Source organism: Chroicocephalus ridibundus, chromosome 1 (assembly GCF_963924245.1).
Source record: "Chroicocephalus ridibundus chromosome 1, bChrRid1.1, whole genome shotgun sequence".
NCBI classification, from domain to species: domain Eukaryota; kingdom Metazoa; phylum Chordata; class Aves; order Charadriiformes; family Laridae; genus Chroicocephalus; species Chroicocephalus ridibundus.
Genome location: NC_086284.1, coordinates 165,848,982 through 165,875,950, shown reverse-complemented (window position 1 = coordinate 165,875,950; position 26,969 = coordinate 165,848,982). Strand labels below are relative to the sequence as shown.

General features: G+C 51.4%; 1 protein-coding gene across 1 annotated transcript; it reads right to left on the bottom strand.

The window, feature by feature from the left end:
- Nucleotides 1-783: 783 nt before the first annotated feature.
- On the bottom strand, nucleotides 784-26,454 carry SREBF2 (sterol regulatory element binding transcription factor 2). The gene is made up of 19 exons (XM_063322548.1): nucleotides 26,218-26,454; nucleotides 21,366-21,752; nucleotides 20,304-20,485; nucleotides 18,952-19,092; nucleotides 16,954-17,175; nucleotides 15,740-15,854; nucleotides 15,350-15,531; nucleotides 14,378-14,570; nucleotides 13,197-13,378; nucleotides 12,235-12,508; nucleotides 11,095-11,264; nucleotides 10,716-10,884; nucleotides 10,021-10,141; nucleotides 8,376-8,485; nucleotides 6,923-7,055; nucleotides 6,215-6,383; nucleotides 4,799-4,984; nucleotides 3,763-3,874; nucleotides 784-3,108 (listed from the first exon to the last, which is right to left on the bottom strand). Exons 1-19 carry the CDS (start codon nucleotides 26,297-26,299, stop codon nucleotides 2,888-2,890), a joined length of 3,351 nt encoding a protein of 1,116 aa, XP_063178618.1. The 5' UTR covers nucleotides 26,300-26,454; the 3' UTR covers nucleotides 784-2,887.
- Nucleotides 26,455-26,969: the final 515 nt, after the last annotated feature.

Below are 26,969 nucleotides of genomic sequence, written 5' to 3'. Positions count from 1 at the left end.
CCACACTTGCTCCACCAAGGGACCATCTTTCATTGCAGGCTGTACAGCTCCATTTTCCAGGTCATCTGGACAAAGGAGTGACAGCATCCCAAAGCACTTGTGCGGTTGGATACCTCTGAAGGACGTTTCAGGCTCACGTATGCTTAAGAGCAGCTGCTGGGTGGGACGAAGAGGGCTGAGAGAAAGAGGACAGGGGGGAGGTGGTGGTAACGTTCGCCTTTATTAGGTAACAGACGCTCATGAGCCCTGGAACAGGGTTTCCAGACAGCAGATATGTTCCCTGGGGAACCTCCCCACCACCAGTTGCACCTCGTTTCACAAAGCATCCCTACTCCAAACTCCATGTGGATAAATAGACTTTCTTCACATAATCCATAAAACAATTTCCTCCCACCCACAAACAAAACAAAACAAGTCACAGTATATACACACACATATAAAAAAAGTTGTAGGGACAGATGGGCAGCAAATTTATGAACAGTGTAGAAAAAAACCAGGGCAAAAATCCCTTGCCCTGGAGGGGAGCAAAGTACCAGCAGTGCTGGGACCCTCCATGGATCACACCATTAGCCATCAGGCTTTCAGCCCAGCAGCCTCCACCCCCCCAGCCCAGCCGGTCCTCCCTGCGGCCCAGCCCCCAGGACTCAGTCCACCCTTAGTGACAAAGTGAAGCCTCAGCATCTCCGTTCCCCAAAAGTCTCGCTTCCTCTATTTACTAAAGCATAAAACTCTTCACGCATCGGACTCCCGAGCTGTGGAAATGCGAAATAACTGGGAGGTTGCCACAGGTAAGGAGTTTCTGTATTTTAGGAAAAAACCCACGACCAGGAAGTCAGTGCAAAAGCTGCTTAAGAGGAGATAAAGTAGGAGGCTGTGATCTAACCCCCAAAATCGGATCACGGATAAGCTAGGGAACTGGGGACGGGCAATCAAAACCCACCCGAACCCAAGAGCTGTTCTGCACACTTAGGATACCTGCTCAAAGCAGAAGTGGCTGCCACCACCCAAACCAGAGCATCCCCTACACTGATCGAAGACAGGCGAGAGCAACCTCTCCCCCTCAAAGGATGAGCTCCCCTCCAATTGCACAGGCTGCTGGCCCTCGGCACTGGGGATCCACCAGCTCTTCCCCAAATAAAGCGAGAGGAGGAGGGAAGCGTCTTCTGGTCCCTGAACTTTTCTTTGCGGCTATGGCAAAGGGTGACTGTGAACAGGATTTACTGGGGCACAGGTTTCTCCTGGTCCCAGTTTCCAGATTGTTGAAGCCAGGCAACTCTAGGGCTAGCATTACTTGCGTTCAATTCCTGCAGGACATGAAATCCCCCTTCCCAGGTGCCAAAAGACCCTGTGCACAGTGAGACAACAAGCCTCCATGTTTTTCTCCCCCCCTCATTTTGGAAGGAGCTCAAGCTCTCACGCCCCTCTGCAAAAGCTGGACACATGTAGCAGAAGCTTCTTGCAAAACAGACTTGAGTTCTGATTTTGCAGGAGGCATCAGGCTGTACGCGTCCAACTCTGACAGGATAGGATTCGGCTGCTGCCCATATCCAAAGTGCTTCTAGCTGCTGACACGGAGCACACACCAGGTACACACAGGGAGAAAGACTGATGCCTGCCTGCCAAAGGCTCATTTCCACGTTTGCACCTCTGAGAGGGCAACTGCTTTGCACTTCTTTGGAGGGATGCAACAGGAAAGGCAGAGAGAAAGAGGGCAAACCGTTCCCTCCCTGTCCCCGATCCGCCTCCCCCCTCTTGGAAAGTCACAGCCGATTCAACACCTGCAAATCAAACTGCTCTGAATAGCCATGGTAACAGAGCCGGGAGACTCACACCCTGAGCCAGCGCCTCCCAGTCCCTGCAGGAGCTCAGGAGATGTTGAGCAGATGGAGAAGGGAAGGTGAAACACCTGAAGACAAGTTCTGGGACTGGGACTCGAGTAAAATAAAAAACTTGTTTCTAAAAATTGTTTCTGCATCAACAAAAAGGCACCAGAGAAGCATTCACCCTTCACACAGAACGCAGGGTGCTGCAGGTCCACCTCTGCTGCCACCTGGCCCCAGATGACCAGGGACTCTCCAAGCCTTCTACGAGGCTCTGCATGTTGTAGGCTGCCCCAACCTCAGCCCCCTGCCAAAAACTGGAGGCAGCTCTGATCACAGCAAGGAGATGCATGAAGTGGGGAGGGAAGGGAAATCTGCTGCATCGTTCCCTACATATTTGTAAAGCCACAAACACTCCTATAAAAAACCTGTATAAAAACCGTAGAGAAATTTGCTGGGCAGTACTGGGCCCAAGTGATACTCCCAGAGCACCTCTGTAAGTTGGGTCTAGGGGGCTTCAGTTTCCTGACACGCAGCTCCAGGGAAGCTGGTGCCTTCCCCCTCTCTCGCAGGAATGGCCCCACACCCCAGCAGCGCCATGGGGCAAGGCTTGAGCAGATCCCCTGCCCTCCCCAGAGGTTTCCTTTCTGCAGAGGTGTTTGGGAAGGGAACAAGATGCCCCTGAGGACAGGCACGGAATGTGCCATTTCTCTATGCCTTGGGCTTGTGGGTTCCTCCCCACCAGCAGGGACGGGGGGTCTGGGTCCGGGCAGCGCTACCCAACAGCCCCAGGCACAGTCGCAGAAACCACAACTAGAGACATTTCTGCTGCGGCGCCTGAAAACAAGCAAGGGTGCTAATAAAGCTAAGCCTTGGGAAGGTAAAAAAACCGAGAACAAAATCAAAACCCTCCCTCCCTTTCCCACCCCATCGTAATCCCACCGGCACAACCCTAACCTAGCACTTTTTTTTGTTGTTTTTTTGTTTTTTTTTTTTAAGCTCAAGAAGGTAAGTCCAGGCTGACTGTCAACTGGGCTGTCTATGCACAAGGCGGCCCCAGGCTGGCGTTAGGAGGCGGCGATGGCCGTGCCCCCGCTCAGCTTGACGATCATCTGCTGGCAGTCGTTGCAGGAGCGCTTGTCCCCCACTTTCTCCAGGGTGCGGGCAGCCTCAGCCAGCAGGACGGCTCGCTGGCCCGGGGAGGAAAGGAAGGAGAGGGGGAGATGGCGACAGGCCAACAGTATGGCCGTGGCTCGCTCCCTCTGGCCCGGCAGGGTGTCCAGTTCACCTAGGCGCAAAGAGGAGAGAGAAAGCTCACGAGGAAGCCATCACCTGCATGATGAAACCCCACCATGCCCTCGAATGGCACCAGTTAGCGCAGGCATCCCTGGGTGGTGTCCCCTAGGCTGTGCCAAGAGCGAGGGGCACCCTGCAGAGCCCCAAGCAGCTGCTTTAGCAGGGCAGGAGTCCGGCAGGGACGGGCAATCCCGTCCTCTATGGAGACGGTCCCTTTCATTTCACTTCACTTCCTAGGGCTCATCCCAGCGCCAGCACACACATCTGCCCGTCGCCTTCAACCCCCTCAAGGGATTTTACAGCCAGCACCATGTCTCTTTACACCCCACCCCGTAAGGACTCCTGGCTTCTGCCTTTCCATTGACTGCCCCGAACTCCAGCCTGCCGAGCCCTGCGCGTGCACGGCTGCACGAAGGCAAACGTTTTCCAACCTGTTTGCCGACACCTCCAGCCCAGGGCTGGCAGCTCGCTTTAGCCAGTTTGCACGGAGCATCACCATGAGCTACAGGCTGGTGGGAACTCGTTATCCTGAGCCTCCGACACGGGGGAAAATGCTGCAAGGCTGCAGCTATGCCCCCTCCTCAACCTTGCCCAAGCGCTGCCCCCTCCCAGCCCCACGGGGAGTGGGTCAGTGCCCAGGCCAGACCTTGCTTGCTGCTATGGGGCGTGCGTCGCCTCAGGCTGTGCTCCAGCAGCTGGTGGGTGCGGGTAGGGCTGGCACCTGCCATCAGGCGCACGGTGGCCTCGTGGAGGAAGACCTGGAAGGGAAGGAAGGCAGGAAGGGGAGGTGAGAGGCGAGCTGGTTCGGGGGTGATGCTGCAGCTGAACTCGCGTCATCCCTCAGCCCACCGCATTTCACAAGCGGAGCGCTGATATCTCGACAACAATGGAGACCCACTTCCTCACTCCTCCCCCATCTTCCCACCTGTCTCTGGGGAATTTGCAGGTCAGGGCAACCATGAAGAGGAAAAAATAAGAGCTTTTCACACATAACTTTGAGTGGCCTGGAAAGGGGGAGGAAGGAAAGCAGGGAACAAGGTGGAAAATGGGAGAGCAAACCCTGGGTCTGTGGCCTAGGTGGTCATCTCCCCCCAACCTGCTGGTGCAGCTCTCCGATAACAGCATCAAACTTCAAAACCCAGATTTTGGACAATATCAGGACAACCCTCTTATCCAAGTATTAGACTACACTTCCTCTACAGAGGCTTAAAACTAGATAGACTAAACAGAAGGGTGGGGGGAAACCCCCAGAGAAGCACCCGATGCTCTATACGTGCAAAAGGTATTTAACCCCCCAGGTACCCACAGAGCCAACACAGCTGAGGAAGCCTCCTTCCCTACTCCCTGGAGGCACTAACCCAATCTGAAGCCATGTTAAGGGATGCCACAATATTTGCCACAGTATATGCTTGGCAATACAGACATCCTGATGGTTTTCTAGGTAGAAACTAAGGCAGACACCTCCCCACACGCACCAGACTCCCATGGGAACCTCCCTCATCACCCACCAAGAGAAAGTACGGAGGCTGCTGCTGGCACACCATCCCACCCCAAGCGTCCAAACTGCTCCAGCCCACACACACCCTACATTTCTCCAAGGGCCGCAGCTTCCCCATCACCCCGCCCCGGGAAGGGCTGTAGCTAAGCTGCAGGTGGAGCGGACGGGGGAGTCAAGCTGTCACCTTGCGATAGGCAGGTCTGAAGCCATGGGCCAGCTTGCGCAGGCTGCCCAGGTCGCGCTGGAAGCCCGTCAGCTCGGGGGCCGAGGCGTGGTAGGTCTCACCCAGGGCCTGGCTGGCGTTCGCCTGCTTCTGCCACAGGCTGGTGCGGAGAGAGAGCAGCAAGTCACAGGCCAGCAGCTGGATCATCTGCAAGAGCCAGGGGGCCCGGGCACACACGCTTATTAACACAACCCATCAGGCGAGTAACAGGCCATTTGCTACACAGCTGCCGACACAGCCCGCAGGAGGGCGGCCATGGCACCTCCTGCCTACCCAGAGGGGCTCCCCAGCCCTCCCAGCCAAGCCATCCCCACCATGATGCACCGAAGGGAGCAGGACTTCGCCTTTTGCCCAAGCAGCACCTCTGGTGCCTAGCATCGAGAGGTCCAGTCTAAGGAACAAGGGCCAGTCTGTCCCCAAAGAGCAGCTGTCACCTCCAGGAGAGCCAACCCCTCCGCAAGGCCGATCCCACCCCAGACAAGACGTGCCAATGGGATACTGCACCGGCAATGCCCCAGCACTCCACAAAGGCTTTCCAGCCCAATACTAACTAGTGGGAAACGGCAAAGACAGCCTTGCTATCTGCAGAGGGAAAGAAAAAAAACAACCAGGCAGTCTTGACACAGCCCACAGAGGCTGCCCAAATCCCTTTTCCCCATCTGCTGCTGCCCCCTAGCATCACTCGCCATCCGAGCTGCTCTTCAGGGGATTCCACCCGCGCTGCCGAAGCGGAGAGTGCCTCTGTGCTGCACTGCAGAAACATTGCACAGTCACTGCCACAACATGCAATGCAACTACAATGCACTACAGCTGCCACCCAGGAGCCACAGAAGGGACTAGAACCACATCCCATATGCTACGCAGGGAAGCTCCAGCTTTAGGTAATCCTGGAAAGAAGAGAGATAAGCCCCGCACAAACTCAGGAATAGCACGGCACAGTCCCACTTTCATGGTAGAGAGTTCATACGCTCGTTGAGTGCTGCCCAAAACAGAGAAAACTCAACTTAATGAGGTCCTGCTTTACAGGTGTCAGCAACTTCATTTGGAGGACAGAGGTGGATGCTTTCCATGGGCCAAATTCAAAGTGGTCAAAGCACCAGAAAGGGGTGACAGCTACTGGCAGAAGAGGCACGAGAGCTCAGCCATCTGACACCATGCCCAGGGAAACGATATCGTACTTGCAGCTCTGCTCCTTCATACAGCAGAGGCAGAAAGATGTCAATGCCCTTTGCAAGGAAAGGGAGGAAGTTTCCCCTCCACTCCCAGACACAGGATGGACGGAGAATGCAGATACAACGGGGAAGTGATACACCTGCAGCAAGATCAACTTTACAACCAAGACAGAGCATGCGTTCTCCTGGGGCCTATAGCTCTTACGCTGTTGAGAACGGTGCTGGAGACGCCACTGCTCATGTTGAGGCTGTTCCACAAGTGACCGCTGGCCCTCTCACAGTGACCCAGGGAGCTCTGCTGTCCATCCGCCTTCCCAGACAGCGAGGCCTGCATGGCTTTACACACGTAGAAGGTGGCTTTCACCAGGGCATTCCTGAAAGACAAAGGAAGTGCTGCTTTCAAGCAGTACCATGTCATGCTGCCGCAAGGCAGCCCCAGGAGATGAGCTCAAAGCAGCAACCAGCATCAGCTTCCACCCTCACATCTTCAAGAGCAGAGATGTAATTTCTTAGAGAGAAAAGAAGATGGAAATTGTTCCTCACCTACACAGACTGCACAGAGAAATGGAAGGAAACTGGCTAAGAAGCTTTAATGCAAAAGAACCAAGATGGTAACACCAGCCTCTCCACCAGTGCATGAGTTCTGTTGTTTGATTTTGGAAGGCAGGAGGCTGTGCACTTAAAACAAAGCCAGAAGACATCCCTAAAGAAGCAATTCTGACACTTCCAAGTCCACAGTTCTGGTATCAGCCTGCAAACCTCGGTCTACACATTGATGTCTGAGCATGGTGCATTGCTGCATCCCAGAACACACAAGGCATGCAACTGCAGAGCACAGGCAGGGGTAGCCCACAGGACAGGGGCTGGGGGAAGAGCTGCTCCTGTTTAGGAGGAGCGTATGAGGCTTACGCACTCTGACATCTCCAGGGATTTCGGCATGCGCTCCACTTCTGTGAAATGCGACCTCACAGCTGCATCGTCCCCTCTGAGCCAACCGATTGCCATAGCCACCGCTGCTGACCACCACCGGCACACCACGTCGGGGCCTGTGAAACAGAATCACAAGCTGCAACCCACGGGAGGACACCCAGCTCCTTCCCGGGGGAAGAAGCAGGCAGGTGTCACGTGCCCTTGGCCAGTGCCTTCGGCCAAGCTCAACGCTAATGGGCCCAAACTGATCCCCATGGGAATGCAGCTGTCTGGGTAAATGCTGAAACACGCTGCAGGAACACAAAGGAACTTGCCAACACCCTGCATCTGACTGCAGAGTTTTGGGTGCCGAGTTTGTATCTTGTCAACAAGAACTTACCCCGTCTACTTGTCTAGAAATCTCTTCATTTCCTTCCTGACAAGGAGCTCCACTCACCACCCCAAAGAAACAACTCTATTTGTACATACCGTGCCTTGGCACCAGTCACCATCAAACTAGTAAATAAAACACCAGGTTCCCTGGAGCACTTCCTCCATTATTTAACATCCCTTCAAGACCTTCCCAAAGCTTATCTAGGGCCAAAGGACATAGGCTCTGCTACTCTGAGATGTTTTTAGATTTCATGACAATATTAACACAAATACAGACTTCCCTTTATATATAAAAAAAATAATCCCTTGAAAAAGAAGTCTCTAGTTTCCCTTTTATGTTTGCTCTACACATTTCAGGTACAGCGTAGTTAGCCTGTGTCTACAGCTCCAGCAGCATCTTAGTGAGCTGCCAGGTGCTGTCTGTACCAACACCAAGCAAGAAAAATACTGCAGCAGCCTGCTACCAGCCAACCCCAGATGAGTGCACGGCTCAGAGGGATTCTACAGCTCTCGTTATCCCACTAAATATACACCAAGGGACCAAACAAAGCACCTCCCAATAGATGCCCAGAGCTCGTCTACAGCAGGGGTTGCAGGTCTCTGGAGACTGAGGAATACGCATGACAGCTGCTGTGAAAGTGAGGTCAACCCGTATTTGGTCCAATAGGTAATTAAGTGGAAAAAAACCTTCCTGTACCTCAGCTGCAACACTACTACACTGGTTTATACACTACACCCTTCCTCTCGCTTCGCATGGCCAGGAGCAAGCTCTCAGGCGAGGGCACGGAGTTCAGTTTGGAACGTGCCCAACAATACAAATAACAGCGGTCCCACCTCGGCCCCCAGCATTATGACACACAGACGAATTTACGAGCCTTCCCAGCCACCCTCTTCCAGTCTGAGGCCACCACACCACATTGTGGCACGCTGCTGCTGAGCAATCAAGTCTCACCCCAAGGACTGCGTTTCCCCTTGTCTGGGGTTTGAGAGGTGGTGGGGAGAGGGGGAACACATATCAGCAGTAGTTCCTGCAGCTGGGGGAGCTTCGGTTCTACCAGACTTACCCAGAGCGGACTTGAGCACAGAACTGCTGGCAAAGGGTGGGGCTCCGCTTCCCATTGAGTCCAAGAAAGAGTTGAGCAATTTCAGGTACTCCATGGCACCGGAGAACTCGCTGAAACAAGAAACAAGGTAGACAGACCTTCGCTATGCTGTCAAACAGGAGATACCAAAGCCTAAAGGCATTTCTCATCAGTTACAAGGCATTTTTAAACAATGTTGACCCAATTAAGCCAGGAGAAAGTTCAAGCTCTACAAGTAACACAACACTGCCAGACCGAAGAGACCTCCCTGAGAGCAGAACTGTGCAGAGGCTCAAGGAGGAGCAGCCTCACATCTCCCCACGCAAGGAGACCAGCACGGAACCAGAGTCAACCCTGGGAGTCTCATCACCTCAACTACAGAGGTGCTGGACATGACATATCTTACAAATTGACTACAGGCTCCTTTCAATCACTGCCTCCAAAAGAGGCGGAACTACTACTACAGTGAGCAACTATTTGCATATATACAAATATATATGAATACAAGTGACAACGCGTTAATAGCATTGGTCAGAGAAAGCAACACAGGCAACAATGATCTAACCTCCTGGGGCACGCTACAGAGGAAGATCCGTGCGCCCTGGGGGCAGGGGAAGGCTTGCTGTATTACTAAAGCTAGTCCTTCCCACCAGGAGAAGGGACTCCCACCTCACTGACACAAATCCTGCCACCTTCTCTCATCATCAACAGCAGCCTCTGATCACAAGCATTTGTATTGTGCCAGCAATTAGCCTGAACTGCTGCTCATCCTCTGCAACGATGCTAGGAAACAGAGGTGAGATTGAAAATAAAGCTAAACACGTACTGTTTTCCCTATATAGGTAGGTAAACTGGGTTATCTTCCCATTTGAGGCTTTTAGCCACACTTTTTTTAGGATGGGATCCCTACAGAGCTTCCCATGTATTTATATAGCATTTGCCTGGCACCAGCTGGTCTGGAGATCAGCTAGAAACAGCACAGAATTGCTGGCAAAGGCTGGGGCTCCGCTTCCTGTGGAGTCCAGGAAAGAGCTGGATGCAGTTCAGTAGAAAAAGCTGCTCCAACTCCCACCTACCGGCCCCTTTCATTTGATCACAGAGCTTGGAGGCCAACGAGAATTTCGGCCAACATCATCTCTCCCCCTCTTGCCACACATCAGTTGGCTTTTTCACTGCTGGCAAATCACTGCTTTCACTTCAGTTAGGAAAATGCTCTCATGCATAAGGTAGCGAGCCAGTGAGGTCACTCTCCGACATGCCAGACCTTCACGCTCTTAGAGCCGTAGATGTAGGTTCTGGTCCATAGAAGTGGCAGGTGCACACTAATTTTACTGTTCCTGAACATTAAACTTTGTCAGCAGAGAACGCACCATCCATCCAGTCCAGGAATCAACCAGAAATCCTTACCCACGCCCGTCAACAGTCAGAGTTTCACCTTTGACTTCAGAGCTTCATACGAAGAGGAAGAGCTCACCCATCTAATGAGCTGCCACGGTCAGACTTAACGTTGTCTTCTCGAGTCCTTAACAAGGACTAACCACTCAATTTGTCTCAGCCAACAGTTTCGAGCTCTGCCTCAGAGCCCGCAGCTGGGGCGAGCAGTCCCCAGCTTAGCACGTACACTTACCATGGCTCCTCCTCCTCTTGTCCCACTATCTCTTTCCTAGTCTGAGGCTTCACGAGTGAATCCACCGCTCGCTCTAGCAGGTTCTCACAAAACGCCTGATGAACTTGTGCGATAGGATCCGCTACAGAGGAAGGAAAAAAAAAAACAAAACAACAAACCCAAACCATTTCACTTGCATACAGTGATAGCCACCTCCCAATACAACCAAAAAGAAGAATCAAAATGTAGGAGCACGAGGAAGAGCAGTAGAGGGAAATTCTCAAGGAATTAATGCAAAGATTTCTAAAGACTAAGTTTTCAGGGCCTTTTATAACCCTTTAATCTATTTATAAAGCTGCAGCCCTTGGCCAAACATCCCTCTGGCACTCCAGCCACTCAGCAAAACAGTGATGACACAGCTCTGCAGAGGATAAACCTCGACCACCCCCCAAGTCACCCCCCAGACATTCAGGGCCACGTCCAGGTTGTGTTCCAGCATATAAAGACACAAGCGGGATGACAGCACAGTATCCAAAGGGAAGAGAGCCAGCTCCTGCAGGCTGAGGAGACATCTCCCAGCTCCATAGCCCCTCTCACCCATCAAGACCACAAGCAGGGCGAAGGTACAAGGGCAAGCTCTCAAACAAGACACCCGCTTTTGTCCCAGAGGTGGAGAGACTGCCAGGTGCTTCAAGCGGGACGCAAGCGGCTCTCACCAGGGTTCCTTTGGGTGCAGTACAGGCTCTCCTTCGCAGCAGACTTCACCGTCCAGCTTCGCTCCACAAAAAACTTCTGTCCCAGGGGGTGGCAGAGCCAACGCAGCGAGTCAGGGATGGCACTCCGCTCCGAGCTGCACAGGCTTTGAGCCTGGCTCAGAAAGTAGCTCTGGGGAAAGGAGAGGCTAAGATTGAGAACAGCATCCAGGGAGAGAGACACACCACTGAAGACAAAGGTCACACCGTAATTACAGCTCATATCGTAATTGCAGGCCACACTAATTGTAGTGCTAGCAGAGGCCCTGAGCTACGGCAACGCCAGCTTGCAGACCTTCCTAGAGTTCTGCTTGCAGGTGTGACGGGAGAGGAGACAACTCACCGCTAGGAAGCCAAGCTTGCCTCCACAGCGGGTTTTCAAGCCAACCGCAGCCGTCAGGTGGATTTCTGCCATTGTGCTGGGTGGGATCTTCTCTTCTGCGCACTCAGCCAGATTCACAGCACACAGGGCCATGTGCAAGCCCGAGTAAGCTGAGCTGGAGGGAAGTTTACCTGCACCAGGAGGGAAAGGAAAAGGGTTAACTTTTAATGCAGTAGTTACCAGCTACTAAATACTACTGTGATTTCCAGGGCCACTACCCTAAAGAGACAACAACAGCCTGTTGACATGAGAAGTTTACAACATCATATGCCTACTTGGTATTCAGGCAACAGAACAACCATAACCGAGTCTTCCTTCCACAGATACCATGGTTGGCACTCACAGCTTCATCTCAGTGGGAAAGCCCTGTATGGCCAAACCCGTTAGGATAAAATCATCAGCAAGTTTTGTCTCACTATATTAATCACTGTCTTAAAACTGAACTCTTCTGCAATCCACACTTGTACCTACACAGATAATATTAAGGACAAGTACTTATCCCTGGTGGCATGGCTGCAATTCACACAGCATGATTAGGCAGAAGGAAGTTTAGCTTGGATTTCTGATGTGCTCGGAACCTATTAACATTGCAAATTGGTTTGCCAAGGAAGTGGCAAAAACAAGCATTCGCAAGGAACATTCAAGCACTTCCTTAGTACATGTGCACACACCCAGGTTTTCAAAGCATATCAACACCAACTGGCAATCTGCGCTCTACACAGCTTCGGAAATTTAAATTCTTCTAGCAATTAACCCCAGCCCCTGCTTCCACATCACGTTCCCAAATGAAAGGGATGAAACAAGCCCTTAACAGCAGCAAAAAGTGACCGGACTCAATCAACTGCTGCTCGGGAACTGCTCAGCCACCCCTGCAGATTCAGGAACACGCAACTCGAGACGCTGCTGTTGTTTCAGCTGTTCTTACAGAGCTCTCTTATTGCATGAACCTGTTGTGTTTTAGTAAGTGGCTCCTGAAATTTGCCAGCAGCAGCCCTTCCAGAAGAGGGAGGCTGTAGTGCTCTCCCTGTATCCCCCAGGATCAGCTCTGAGCCTCCCCGTGTGGCAAAACGAGGACAGCAGATCTGCCACCTCTGCTCCTACCTGTTATGTGGAGCTGATGGAGCTTGTGATACGCTAGAGCCGCATCCCGAGCGCTGGTCTTGGCCTCGTCCTCGAAGCCTGCGGTGGCCTCCCTTGCCCGCCACTGATGAGAAGTCCTCTTCAGCAGCCACCGCACCAGCGCCAGCTTCTGCAGGCTATAGCGGATCACGTTCCAGGACAGGCTGCAGGCCAAGTCCAGGCGAGAAGCTGGCAACGCTCGGCCGAGTACCGACAGGCAAGTCTGCAGGTTTGACGCAGCTGCGGCAAAATCCCCCTGCAAATAACATGGCAAAAGGTTCAAGAACAAAAAGCACCATCACAGAGATGCTTTGGGACCTCCTTGGCATTGGGAGCAAGACAAACACATGGGCAAGCTGGGGCAAGCTGGGACAAGACCTCTAGCTGAGTGAAATCAACATAGTCCCGGTAAAGACAAAGGCAATTTACACTAGCTTCAAATCTGGCCCTACACATCTCCTTCCACCCATGGCTCTGACCCTGCACTGCCCGCGACACATATGAACGCTACGCAAAGGGGGCTTCCTGCCTTCTCAACCCACATGGAAATTTCAGGGTCCCCATATCAAAAGCCAAACGTTGCCTCAACAACGGAGAAGACTTCCAAGAGGCTGGAGGACAGCAGACAAACAGACACAGCAGAGGCCAGATTCTGGACAAAACCCAAGACCTTGCCGACAGATTGCTACAAGATGCAGCAGCAAGGAACAAGGACATAAGTTCGGAGCCTCTTCCAGTGCTGACGTCCACGCCTGGCTAATTCAGGCTGAGGGAAGACGGCAATCTGCTCAAGACAACCTAGCATCAGCTTCTCTGAAACCAGACAGGATAATCCACTTGAGGAATGCCACGCTCTTGCAAGTGCCGGGCCACTGCCTCACTAGGCCACATTTACGCAGAATAAGAAGAGAAGTATTTGATGCAAAACAACAAGTCAGCTTTACCCGTGCCAAATCCAGGTCCGCTTGCTTGCGATGCCTCCAGAAGGTGACTGATGACCTGGAGTGCAGCCGGGTCACCGGCTCTCCGTGCACAAGGAGCTTTATGAACACACTCAGCACAATCACTCCGTTCACGAGCCACAGGATCAGCGTGGGCATCATCCAGCCAAACCAACCACCTGCATCTGCAACGGGCGCCCCAGAAGGAAAGTTAAAAGTTAATACGGATTCTGAAAGCCCCGCAACAGGATGAGCGCAGACCCAGAACGATGTCTTGCTAGAGCTGCCACACGTGGTAGCAACTTTTGCAAAGACTGCATTTTAATCAGGAAACACCTGTATCAACATTTCTTCATCTGGACTCCAAGCCACAACATTCCCAACCAAATAAAAATAGTTATTTTTGCAAGACTGACTTATAAAAACTGAGTCAGCTCTTAGAAAAATCAGAATACAAAGCACTCTTGGAAAACTACTTGATATGCCCATGGGTATTCAATATCTCAGTGTCATTTTTCCTGTCTTGATTAAGTTTACAAAGCAACACCGAGGCAGCATATTTACCGGTCAGGGAAATGACAGCATGCCTACAGAACCCCCTGCCCTGCGCTACTGTACTCTAAACTATGAATATAATGGAATAAGCATATTGAACGAGCCAGTTGCGAGACTATATAGCAACTGTGTTATCTGAAGTAATTCTTCACCTATTACTTTATTAATAAAGTTTTAAAAAAAAAAATCAGCCAGTTACCTTAAAAACAGTAATAAAGTGAACATGCCTCAAAGATCAGTGAGGACAGGAGGACCCTTTACTCTGAACTACTTTTCAAGGGTCCATCCTGAGAGCCCAGGCTGCTGGGCTACAAACAGGTGTTCACTCTTCCCTCACCAGGCTGAGCAAAGGCTGGTTTTGCTCAAGAAGAATGCTGGATGTGGATGTAAACTGGAGCTGTGTCAAAGCACTCGGGGCTGGCCCTCCTCCCACACCCAGCCCTGCGGTTACCACCCCTCCCCAACCATTAAACAAAGGTCGTACAACTCCCTGAACACACAAAACCATCCTACTAGATCACACTGACAGTCCAACTCGTGACCTACAGCCATGATAGATGGAGATGGTCTTTAGGGAGACCATGTAAGCCTGTCCCCTTTCTGTGGGACAAACTATTCTAGTTCGTTACCTGACTCAATGGTCAGCACGTTCCTGCCAGAGCCATGGTGCACCAGGCTGTCAGACTCCGAGGTTCCTCGGGCATTCAGGAGGGATGTCAGAGGATTGAAGGAAAGGCAAAGGAATGTGAGAGCACAGAGGAGTATTCGAGAGCGATCCACCATGCCAAGGGCCACAGGAGGAGAGTCAGGCTCATCTTTAACCTTCAAAGGAATACCAGTGAAGAGAAAAGTAAGAGGAGAACAAAACCTGCTTACCATTCTTTAGAACCAAAAATGCTTATTCCAAGAGAGGGGTAGGGAAGAAGGAGAAACAGAACACATTTTAAAATTTGCTTTTAAGACTCCAGTAAAGCTCTCCCTAGCTTAGTAAGATAAGGCTGAAGTATTTGAGTGCCTTCACCTTCCTTCTGCTCCCAGTCATTTCAATTATCATTAACCGGATCCCTGGTTTAGGCTAGGATTAACCTTTACTGCCCTCACTCTTTTGAGGATGTCCTGGAAGACCCACTACTTCTGCGATATCCACAAAACAAACACATCAGCCGAAGATAGCTAACACCTTTCTTTTACTGTGGTTACTTACAGTCTCATTAACCACAGCTGATGTCATGATCCGTTTTCAAGTTCTCCTGCTTTATTCACTGGAGATATATATCCCTGAAAAGCCACAGGCTCTTTGGGTCATGAACAGGCACTGTAAATCCACAGAGACTGTACAGGGGCTGAAGGCTAAGTACAGTTCTTGTAGTAGCTGAGGTATGGCTCAGACAATACAGCTCAGAAAGTCGTCTCAATCATGTAAGAAAAGATAAACCACACCCATGTGCCTTCCTCATCCTCACAAAGGATCTCTGACCCCTACAGATCTGCTTGCCAGATGTCTGCTGGTTCCACTCTTGAGAATTAGGAGAATTTAAATTCTGGCCCTGATGTATCCCTGAAGTAGATGCCTTGAATTTCACAGCTGAAGTCACAAATACCTTTGCATCATCAAGGAGTGGGCTTCCTGGCTCTGAATCAATGGAATAGGGAGAGAAGCCAGCCTGGGATCCTGAGTCAGAGGCTGGAGGAGACATCAGCAGCACGTTCTGGTTGAAGTCATCTATCTTCAGATCCACGTCGTTGTCAACCAGACTGCTCAGGTCAATGCCCTTCAACAGCTCTGCAAAAATCAGAGTGCATTATGTACATGTTTCTTGATCCTGCATCCTGGCAGCGTCACTCCGACTGGCTCTGTCACCTGGAGTAACACTGGCCACTATTGATGCAACGTGCATGTCATCTACCTCTGTCAAGGATAAGAAACTGCAAGAGGCGCCCTACATTCATGCTGACTGCCTCCCCCCAGCTGCACAGCCTCCACAACTTACTGTTTTTTTGGTTAGCCAGCTTCAGAACCATGTTCTCCTGCCTCAGCTTGTGGTTGGCCTGCTGGAGGTATTTAATGTAATCAATGGCTTTTCTCAGGACTCCAGACTTGTGCATCTGCAAGGAATCAAGACATACGGAAAGCAGTTTATATGAAGCGTCAAAGAGTCACTCCTGCTTCCAGGAATAGCACACCCCTTTGTATCACACGTAGATATAAAGAAAACGGTGTAAAGAACCACTCAGCAGCTGCAAAGAAACTAATAGGTATCAGACTTCGAAAGACACACAAGGACTGAGGTCTCTCAAAGACCTTGTAAAAATAGTACAATGGAAACAGATTAACATCCAAATTACAATAGAGTTCACATCTAGGTTTCAGACACAAATAGCCCGTTGCAAGTACCGTAGTTTTGAAATGAAGTGGCTCTCTTCCGGGATGGAACAAGCTGCTGTTTGTTAACCATCGTTCACTGTTTAATTCTGAGATAAGTGGTTCTCTCTGTGCCTCAGTCCCTTGGCCACCCCCATGAAAACATTTGCTTCCAGCAGAGCTTACAAACACAAGCCCACAGAACTACGAAGCACATTACCAACACTTTTAAAATGTAAGCTTCCAGTTCCACCCAGCAATAGAAGGTGACTTCACTAGTGCAGGTATTTGTACTGAGACCACTCAGGGTATGAAGAACACTACTCTCCCTGCTCTGCCAGCACGAGGCAAAGTGAATAGGAGAACCCTGAAGACGTGGTGCACCCCACAGTGCGAGAAATTTTCTAAAGTTTGAGCGAGCAGGAGTTTTTACAACTCATATTCGAAGGAAAAACTGGAAAGCTCTGTAAATTCTCATCCCTACTGCAGTCACACAGAAAAGGAAACATAAATCAAGCAAGCTCCGGTTTGGCAGAGTTATCAAAGCATCCACTTGGATATTCTACCTGAAGGGCCTATTTAAGTTAGAACTAACATAAGAACAAACGCATGAGGTATAGCTTATTTTCAAGAAACAGTACCACTAGTACAGTAAAACAATAATTTTACAGGTGACCTTTCCTGAATACAGTTATCTAGCTTTCCATCGCTCAAGTGTTTCTCCACAGTCTTATCCCAATACACGTGCGCGTACTGTTAACAGTCACATGTACCCAACTGCTTCCTTTGGTACAGCACTGAGCACCTGAAGACACTAGATTTGCTCTTATTCCACATCTTTACCTTGGCATCTGTCCCCATGACAAGGTCCTTCAGCTCGATGATCTTGTCATTTATGGATGACCGGTAACGCTTTTCAATGATGTTGTGAGTTGTTCTCCTCTCTCCTTCTTTAGGTGGGTCTGGTTGCTTGACGCCCCCAGGAACTTGTTTGATGGGCACCTTTTCTTGCCCCACCATCACCGGCATTGTGGTCAAAATGGTCCCATTGCTCCCAACGAGGGTCTACAATGACAATGCACAACAAGTGTCACGAGGAATCAGTTTATAGAAGGTTTATGATGGTCAGTGAAGAAGGAGTAAACAAAAGAATAATCAGGAAAAGTTAGTACAGCTCAGAAAATAAGAGATATGCCAGTTTCCTCCCCCATTTTCCTTAGCTGACACGAGCATTGGTACAGCAGCACAGAAAAAAATTTGCCACTCTGCCTCCCACACTGGTCACTGTGGAGTAAGAAGATCTCTTGTTCTCCAAGAGCATCAACACTCTTCCACCAATACCACGCTCTGTTCATCCACTAAACAGAGAAACAGACCAAGGCTCTTTCTCGCTCCTACAGTTCTAACACACCCAAGTGTCCAAATCCACCTTTTCTACGCACAAATAAAGTCATCAAATCAGCAACAAGCAATGATACTTCCAAGCTGTTAATGGCAATGTTAGAAAGGACCCAGCTATGGAAAAACAAGCCTTGGCTTGAGTGATGCAGTTGATTTGAATTTGATTAAATGGGGGAAAAAAAAGGATCCTTAAGCTATAAAAATGCCTTAAGATGAGGAACTACGGCAATGAGTGATAAACACTGGCATGAAAAGCTCAAACTTGGGCATTTAGATGTAGGACAGACCATCTATACCAAACTAAAGCACTATGTACTCTGCGATGAAAGATGATGAATCCCACCAGAACAGTTGCACAGAGGGGCTTCTAGGCCAGCTGGAGTAAAGAAAGTTTAGGCTGCTTAACCCAGCAAAACAAGACTGAGAAGGGTACGCACGTCCTCGAAAATACACCAAGGATCAGGGAAGCGGTTATGGAGAGGAAGAATTATTTCTGTCAAAAGACAGGCTAACATAAATGGGAATAAACTAGCCATGAGCAACTTCAAGACCAATTTCAACTCTGAAATAGTCTTCTAATTGGGATATTAGAAATTAATTTAGTTTCATCTCAAGCTGGAACTTGACAAACAAGGGAATTTAAGTCCTACACCTTTCCTTGGCTAATTTCCACCAAATTTCAATGTGTTCAAAATGCTCCACAGATTGTGTCTCAGACACAATCACATGAGCCTTTGTGTAAAAGTGTCACCTAAAAGCAAGCAGGTTAATTGAAGATTTTAGCCCGGCTGCTAATTAGTACATAAGAAGCCTACCACGCTAAGTCAAAACTTAAGTCCAGACTTGTAAATTTATCTCTTCCCCAGTAAATACTTGAACAGAGCTATCTGCTCAGTATGTATAAGATCATAATAAATGCGTCTTTCGGGGCAGAAGTTTCTCCAAGCTGATAAGAAGCGGAGGCCATGAAGCACAACTGCCATCTCCAATGATTTTACTGAATCCTCATTGCAAATGCCCTCTGAAAAGTAGCTTAATTAGTTTTCACATTCGACATACTGCTATTAGACACTACTGAGGGGGAAAAGAAAGTTCCACAGGTATCCAGAGTGAGTTAGCTTTCAGTTTCAAGTACCTTCCAGCGGTCAAAAACTGGATGGAATTTTTAGATCATATTCCTTGTAATGCCAGAAAAAAGGTAAACAGAAATGTGCCCTTGGTCTTTGCTTACTGGCCATGGGAGGCTGCCAAAAAAGTACAATCTGTGTGTTTAGCCTTGGCAGAAAGAGGGTATTACTCACTCTGGACATGTCTAGAGCAGCACGCAAAACCCCTCCCGTTTGCACCACTGCAGGCTACTAAAGCCCAAGTCTCTTCCTGGCGTTAAGAGGAAAGGACGTCAGTGAGGAGAAGGACGGAAGGAGAACACCCATACGGTACCTGCAGAGCCGTGGTCTGAATGGGAGCCGTGAGTGCTGTCAGCGCCGGGTTCTGCACTGCGGCCATAACGGGATTACCGTCCGCCTTCAGGGTTGTCAAGACAAGGGAGTCCGTTTTTATGATCTGAGGCTGGACCAGAACCTAGGTTGAAAACGGTCACAGGTGAAGGGGAGAGTAGGCACGTGTTGCTCTGCTGATCTCAGCAGCCAGAGGTAAGCGATGACGGAGTTGTAACTTTACATCTCAGTGGATGGGAAAAGAGAAGGGCGAGTATTTCTTTCACCTTGCACCCTACGTCACCTGGACGGCTTTTGTCAGCCCCTGATGCAATCTCCGACCACGAGACAGTCTGAACAGTGCTGGAGGGAAGGAGGGGAGCAGAGGAACCACCGGGACATTGGTTTTCAAATCAGTCACCAGAAGTAAACAAGTATGTAAAAATACAAAAGAGCTGATGGAAAAGCTCCCTTCCCCTCTCCAGTTACACCTATAATTAGCTCTCTACATTAACTGGTTGAGTACTCAGAGTCTAACATGCCTAGGACAGCCTGCTTTGGCAAATACCTGTAGGATCCTTCCCCTCCTCCAGTTTCACTGAAAGGATCTGCGCCACGAATATCAAGCAGATCAAAACCAACTGTAAGTTATTTCGCCACAACACAGCTTGCTCCTATTTTTATTTTTTTTTTTTTAAATACGTCGTTGACTCTCAGAGAACACTATAAATGTCACAGTACAACTGAACCAGAGCATCTTTGTCATATTGAGGGAGTCCCCTAGCCGTAAATGTTTTTATCTAATACAAAGACAAGACTTTTTCACTCTTGTGTGTGCTTTAAAACAAGTACCACATAACAGCGTAGGAGCAAAAAGGTCAAAGAAACTGCAGCAGAAGAATTGGAAGAAAACATTCCAGTATCAGCCGGCCCTTATAAGACATGGTAGAGGTGGTGGACTTGTAAAGACGTAGGCAAAAGTCAAAGAAAGCTTGTTCAAGTAAGGTTTCCAATTCGGTTTGGCAGCACCGAGTTACGAAAATATTTCAGATCAAGTTTAGTTACGCAGGTGTTCTAGTGAAAACAGTTTCTGAACCTTGCCCACTACCTGAAGGCACATCACAGCTCACAACAGGGGCTCTCACGCATGACGTGAATGAAGCAAAATGCTTCTGGGACACAGGCTGGCCAGAAATACCTCTCGCGCATTAAAACATTTGTGCAAAAGCAATCCCAGCCAGGACCGCCAGCCCTACAACCTTCACCACCTTTTCCCTGGCAAGCCAGCAGACCAGATCCACAAAAAGCTATTTCTTCTTCTGCTGGATCCCTGTGTCACTCCGCCTTTTTACTTACTGGAACTTGCTGGACCTGCGGTGCTGCGACCGTCTGGACCGTGGCTGGCGTTAAGGTCTGGATGGTGCCGTTGGCAGCCTGCGTCAGCACTCGCTGGGCTTGCACAGTCTGCACTTGCTGCTGGATGGTAACCGGCTGAACCTGGGAGGACGTCACCAGGCTCTGGACTTGAGGCTGCAGAACTGAAAAGCAGAAGAGATGTCAGGAATCGCGCAGAGACACAGGTTCTCCATTCCAGAGCCTGTAAACGCTCCTGGCTTCACTCCCCTTCTTCCCAGAGCTTCTCGGTAGGCAGCGTTCATCTAACACATCCCACACATTGGGAAGCTTCCAGCTTCTTTGGTGCCTCCTGCAAGAGGATGCTGCACCTAGAATAGCAGCTTTCCAGGAGGCACAGAGGATCAGCTAAGAGAAGATAAAGTCAAAGACCTCTGGTGTGATAGCACGGGACTCGCGACTGCAGTGACATTACGCAGCACATCCAATCAGCACTTGCCCACCCTTGCTGATCTTGGATCCTAGGATCCGATTTATCGTGTAAAGAATCAACACCTACTGGAGAGGATCAAGACAACTGGCATTCACAAAGGAAGATCCGGCCATCACTAAATATACCTATAAGCGTCTCAGCTCAGGGCAAGTACTGCACTCAAGAGCTGGGTAATTAAAATGTGCCTTCATTCCGGACTGCCACGTGGGACAGACCGGAGCCTCAGGACTGGATCTGCCCACTGCACCCATCAGTGGGAGGACAGGGCTGCTGACAACCATTTTTCAAGACGTACTTTTCTCAAGCCTCCCAAGAGCCACAGGGGAGAAGGCCGTAACAGGAGAGCAGCAAGACGACAACTATCGCAAGAGGTCACATGAAGACTTAAGATCTCATTTATGACAGTTTCTCACGCTCTCCGAATTCCAAAGCCACGTAGGGAGGAGAAGGGATGCCCCACAGCCCAGTACCGCAAGAAAAGGAACATCAGGCTTGCGGTGGCTGCGGATACTTTTGGAGTTTGAACACTGACACTGTTTATTACGAGTTCACCAGGACCACACGACCTCTACCTTGGAAACTCGTGGCCGCGTTCTGGTAGATCACCGGCTGCTGGATAATCCTGGTCTGGGGAGCAGAGCTGAACGTCGGGGTGATCATCACGGCCTGCTGCTGGAGCTGAGGCTGGAGCGGGGGCCGGGGCTGAAGGAGAGGGGCCGACCGTGGAGGGGCTGGAGGTGTTGCCTGTGCCGCTTTGACCGGCAGGCTCTGGAGCTGGGGGGAGGCGGAGGGCGGTGGGAAGGGCTGGAGCTGCACCTGGCTGTACGACCGCTGCAACTGCGGCTCCAGGGTCCCACCGCTGCCGCCACTGCTGCTGTTGCCCTGGAAGGTGCCACACAAGTGATCCGAAAAGAGATCTGGGAAGTCCCCTGCCTGGTTACTGACAAACTGCAGCATCTCTGTAAAACAGAAGAGAAGGCGTTCAGTGCTATTTTATTGCCCATACACTTTGTCACCCACCACTTCACAAAGACCATTTGACTCTTAGTCAAGAGTCAAATGATGGTGTGTGAGCTCTGCGTCCTTCAAAACCTCCAGAGACCACATCACACCAACCTACTACCTCTAGAGAAAAACCAAGAGGTGGCCAGCAGCTGGGCACTGCCGCTGCTGTTCAACGGGAAAGGCAGGACTCTCCTACAACACCTTCCCAGACCACAAGATCCAAGACTAGAACTTAAAGCCATCTCCAACACATTTAAAATTAGACTCTCATTCCATCACTGCTCCAATCTAATCCTCGCAGAAGGAAGAAACCACGCACCTCCGCAATTCCAGCACTAACGCACCCAACTTTTAGGGTGCTTTCAAGCCCCCTATCCCTCCTGCCCCACCGAGTATCTGCAAAAATAAAGAAACGGGATAAGAATTCATCTTAACTTTGTTTTACTTTCAAGTGTACTGAAAATTGGGGAAAAAACACTAAAGGAAACAACGCTTTATAGAACTGTAGCAGGAGAAATACATGTATATGCTGAAACCGCCAGAATAACTTTTTGTTGATGGTTTTTTTTTTGCCTATTTATCCCCTGCCTGCAATCACTGCACAGCAGTTTCTCTCCATCCCACCTTCTCCAAGATTTTATCAGCCCACATCAAGAGGCTCCTACCGCAGTGCTATAGCTCTCCCCCACGGAGGAAGAAAATTTCACGACCAAGAGATCATTGTTCACAAGCAAAGCTTCCTCTTCCCTCCATCTAATCCAGTTTAATCCAATTATGCACCTTAAACTACCTGCACGCTTCCCCCAGTGGGTGTGTAGGCAGTGGCAGGAGGAGTCAGACATCCCTCCCCAGCCCAGAACCCGCCCAACGCTACACTGGCTCTTCCATGGTTTTCTGAAAGTTTCTGGGGTTTGGTTGGGTTTGGGATTTTTTTTCCTGGAAGCAGGGAGAAAAAGGGAGCAGACCCACAAACATAATGGAGGCTTTAGAATGAATACATTTGGGTTTAGAAAGTAGAAAATAGATTTCTGATTTCTAGGGAAAACATAGCAAAGGGCTCCTTACACCAGGAGCTCTCTCATCCACAAACCCTTAGGACGCTGCTGCTGCGGTTTGTGAAGGGGGTTCAAAGAAGCAAACTTTTCACGAAATGTTTCTGTGGAAAATGCCCCAGCAATGAAAGGGCTATTAATCTGCTTCTCCAAAATGCCACCCACACACCATCCAATTAATTTGTCTGACGCTCCTGAGACGGAGCGAAGGGATCATCCTCCAGGCTTGTTGCTCCCTTCACAACTCTTTCACCATATTTCTATGTTATTTCTGCGATACTACTCCTCCTCCGACAGGAATCTTTCCACACCCTTTACATGCATTTAAGCGCTGACCGTGACCATTGCTGTTAAAAACTCGAGGTCAGGAGGACCCACATCTCCTCCCTCTTAAAAACTCGAGTTTTTAAGAGGGAGGAGATGTGGGTCCTCCTGACCTATGTACAACCCCACGCTAAGTGGGGACGTGAGGTTCCCCCAGCACCGAGCCGCGGCCTCCGGGACCAGACCTTTGTCTGCTTCTAATTAGATGAATGAAATATTTTTATTTTTTTTTTAAATGTAACACCTCAGTAAACTTTCACAAAACACTACCGGAGCAAGGAGGGATGTTTAAAGATTAACACTTCTGCACAACATCTGGATGGATATTAAGCAGCTTTTCACCCTCCGAGCGACGGCAGCTAAGACCATCCCAAATAACCCCCAACACCATAAACTTGATAATCCCAACTACGAACTTCTGAGGCTCTTCATTTCACAGCACTGCTGTTTCACTAACACGAGTGGGGAATAAACGTAAATTGGACGAGACTAGCTCTGGAAGGGAAAATTCCAGTTTAAGAGCCAAATTTCAAGTACTGTGTTTTAAAGAACATTGTGTTCGACACAGCAGATTTATTATCTTATTAAAAAAAAAACCTACTCTTGTAGTTAAATCACATCTTTAGCACAGAGTCAACTTTGACTAAGCGCAAAAAGTCTAAAGAATTAGAACAAACCCACCTCTTTTAAAAAGCCCAAGAGTTGTCCTAGTAGCAAGACAAGAAAAATAAAACGCAGGAGAAACAGCAACATCCAAAATCCAAATCTCTGCCTTTTAAAACACTTGTGCCTACAGAGAGAACAGAGTGAGCACCTACACGGACTGACACAAAGCTCGGGGGTTGTCAGAGGACAGCTCTCGGTGACAAACTCATGGTGGACGGACCACCTGCACCCTGGGTGCCAAAGAGGCCTCAGCCCCTAATGCGGGGCAAGATGTCCCTGCAGAAAACCATCCCGGACCAGCCCAAGGCTAAAAAACATCAACAAGGTGTTACGAAACTGAGCCCACCGAGGACTTCTGCTGCTCCTATCAGCCTGGCGTCCGAACACCTGGCAGAAAGGCAGGGGCCGGGCTTTAGCCGCCTCTCCCAAGCGGTGGCCCAGAGCCCGCACACCGGCTGCTTTGACAAACACAAAGCGGCCGAGATCCCAACCTTGACAGAAACAACACCGATACCACGAACCCAGACACGCTTTGCACCCGTGACTAACTTGGACCTCGCTCTCCGGCATCATCCTACCAGCAGCGAGGTGCCGGTGGCCTGCTGAGGAGCTCGTGCCGGGACAGGAGGCAGAGCCAGAAGCTTTTGGCTCTGCATCAGGATCCCTGGACCAGCCTCACACCCCATCCGACATCGCAGAGCAGCCAGCGCATCCTCCGGCACGGAAAACCAAAAGCCATGAGGGAGGTGGTGAGGGTTCCTCAGCCGGAACAGGAGAGGAACGCCGAGACCCACCGCTAAGGAGACTTAAAAACCAAATCAAAACCCGTGCAGAACTTCAAACCCTGGCATAAATCCACATCAGGGCACAGAAAAAGCAGGATTGTCATGTACCTCCCCCACCCCAGGAAAATCCACCCAGGAGCCAGGGAGGAAGGAGAAGCTCTTTCTCCAAAGTTACCCATCGCTCTGAATCACACCTCTCCGGGCACACCGCGGTACAGAGTCGGCTCCAACTCCAATGGAATTCATCTCCGTTTCTGTGTGGAGCCCGAGAAGTCATTAACTGGTGCTTAAACACGAGCAAACACCACCTTCGATTCGCATCAGCAACTTTATGAGCGATAAATAGGGCCCTTAGGTTCTCATGAGGTATATTGCTCTTTTACATGTGATAAAGAAACAAACAAACAAAAAAAGAGGGATAAATTACACCCCTCGCTACACTGCAAATCAATCGCAATCAGAAACTTAAAAGCAGTAGCTTAATTTTTATCTCCTAACTGCTGAACAAGGATGCTTTAAGCACCACCCTCCCCCTCCAAAGCTGAGCTGTGTTTGGGATTACAGCCCGGGGGGGGGGGAACCGAGCCCCATCCCCAACCTGCGGCAGAGCTCATCGCGAAATTATATTTTTAATGGGTTTTCTTTTGGGGAAAGAAACGCTCAACAAGGCGCCGCGCGCGGGGGCCGGCCTGGTTTTGCTGCCCTTCGGTGGAAAACAGGGATTTTTCTCGTGGGCCTGAGCTCTGGCGTCGACGGGGTCAAGTTTTAGGATGACATGGTGTGGGGGGGGGGGGTAACAAAAATAAAAAAGGGGGAATTTAAGCAGTGACACCTGTTTCGGTGGAAGAGGGCGAGGAGGCGGGGGCTCCTCCCACAGACACGAGTGCCGGCACGGCTCCGGCAATCCTTTATCGCCGACTTTAAAACAGCCACGAGAAAACACGAGGGGAACCCCGGGCAGCGCCGTCTGCCCCGTGGGTCCGAGGCGGGAGGGGAAGGGCGAGGTGATTGCTCCCTCCCACCCTCCCCCGCGCCGGCAGCGGCCACGCGTGGGAGGAAGGGTTGGGCGGCTGCGGGGGCTCGGACCCCCGCACCCCCCCCGCGGTTTCTTGCGGTAACTGCCTCGACGCCCCCCGGCGTGGGTCAGGCCCATGGAAGCCGCTCAGAAGCGCTCCCCGGGCGGGGCTGGCCGGCGGGAGACACGCGTGGCCGCTCGCCGGGTGAGCGCTGCCCGGCGGGACGCGCCCCGCAACCCCGCCTTTACCCACCCGGGGCGGGGGGATTCCCCGCTCACCCCCCACGGGCGTTAAGAGCCCTGAGCGCGTGGGAAGCTCACCCATCGCAGCGGGCCCACGCCGGTACGGCCACCCTGAGCTCCCACTCGTGGGGGGGGGGGGGGGGGGCGGGGCCGACGACACGACACCCCACGCAGCGACACCCAAGAACCCCCCCACTCACGGACCCTACCCCCCCCCCCCCCCACAAGCAGCCCCACGCGGGGAGGGGTGACAGCTCCCCCCACCCCGCGTGGGGGAGCCCACGCGAGAAGCCGCCTTCCCCCCCAGCCCCCTTCCCCTTTCCCCAGCGCCCACCGTCGATGTCGCCCAGGGTGAGCTCGTCGCCCAGCTCGGTCAGGCTCTCCATGTTCTCCGCGCTCAGCTCGCCGCCCTCCATCGCGCAGGGGCCCGCCGCGGCCGGGGGCACCGGCACATCAACACCCCCCCCGCCCTTCACGACCACCGCCGCCGCCGCCGCCCCGGTGTCTCAAGCGGAGGCTGCCGGCGAGCGCCGCCGACCCCGCGCCATCTTGGGCCGCCCCGGCCCGGCGGCCCCGGCTCCGCCCCCCCCGCCCCCCACCTGCCCGCCCGCCACGGCGGCGGCGGCGCGCGCGCCTCACCCCCCCACCACCGCGGTTTGTTGTCAGTGAGACCAGGTCGCCGGCGGCCAATCGGCGGCGGCGGCGGCGCGTGGTGTGATGGCGCGTCAGCGATCAGCAGCTGCCATTAGCATGGGGCGGGCTCCGCCCACCTTATTAGAATATTCATGAGGGAGGCGGGGCCGGCGCGGGGAGAGGCGCGCTGCGCTGCGCAGCGCCGAGCACGGCGGACACGCGTGGGAGCGGGGCGAGCGCTGAGGGGCCCCCCCGCCCACGGAGCTGGCGCCCCCGGGCCGGCTGAAGGCGGGCAAAGGCCAGGTGGAAGGCGGCGGTGGAGGTTAGAGGACGGGGTTTGTCCTCCCTCCCCACGCCCCCCGTGAGCATCTCCATCCCTCCGCAGCTCCCCACGGACCCTCCTGAGGGGCCAGACCCGACGCCCGCTCCCACCAGGAACGGGAGCAAGAGCCA

What these genes read in the sequence shown, in the direction of transcription:
- SREBF2 (XM_063322548.1), bottom strand. Translation starts at nt 26,299, where the DNA reads ATGGAGGGCGGCGAGCTGAGCGCGGAGAACATGGAGAGCCTGACCGAG. An exon ending in GCTGGCTAACCAAAAAAACA is followed by an intron (nt 15,532 to 15,739) that starts GTAAGTTGTGGA and finishes TGATTTTTGCAG; the next exon opens with AGCTGTTGAAGGGCATTGAC. An exon ending in GCCCCATAGCAGCAAGCAAG is followed by an intron (nt 3,109 to 3,762) that starts GTCTGGCCTGGG and finishes CTTTGCGCCTAG; the next exon opens with GTGAACTGGACACCCTGCCG.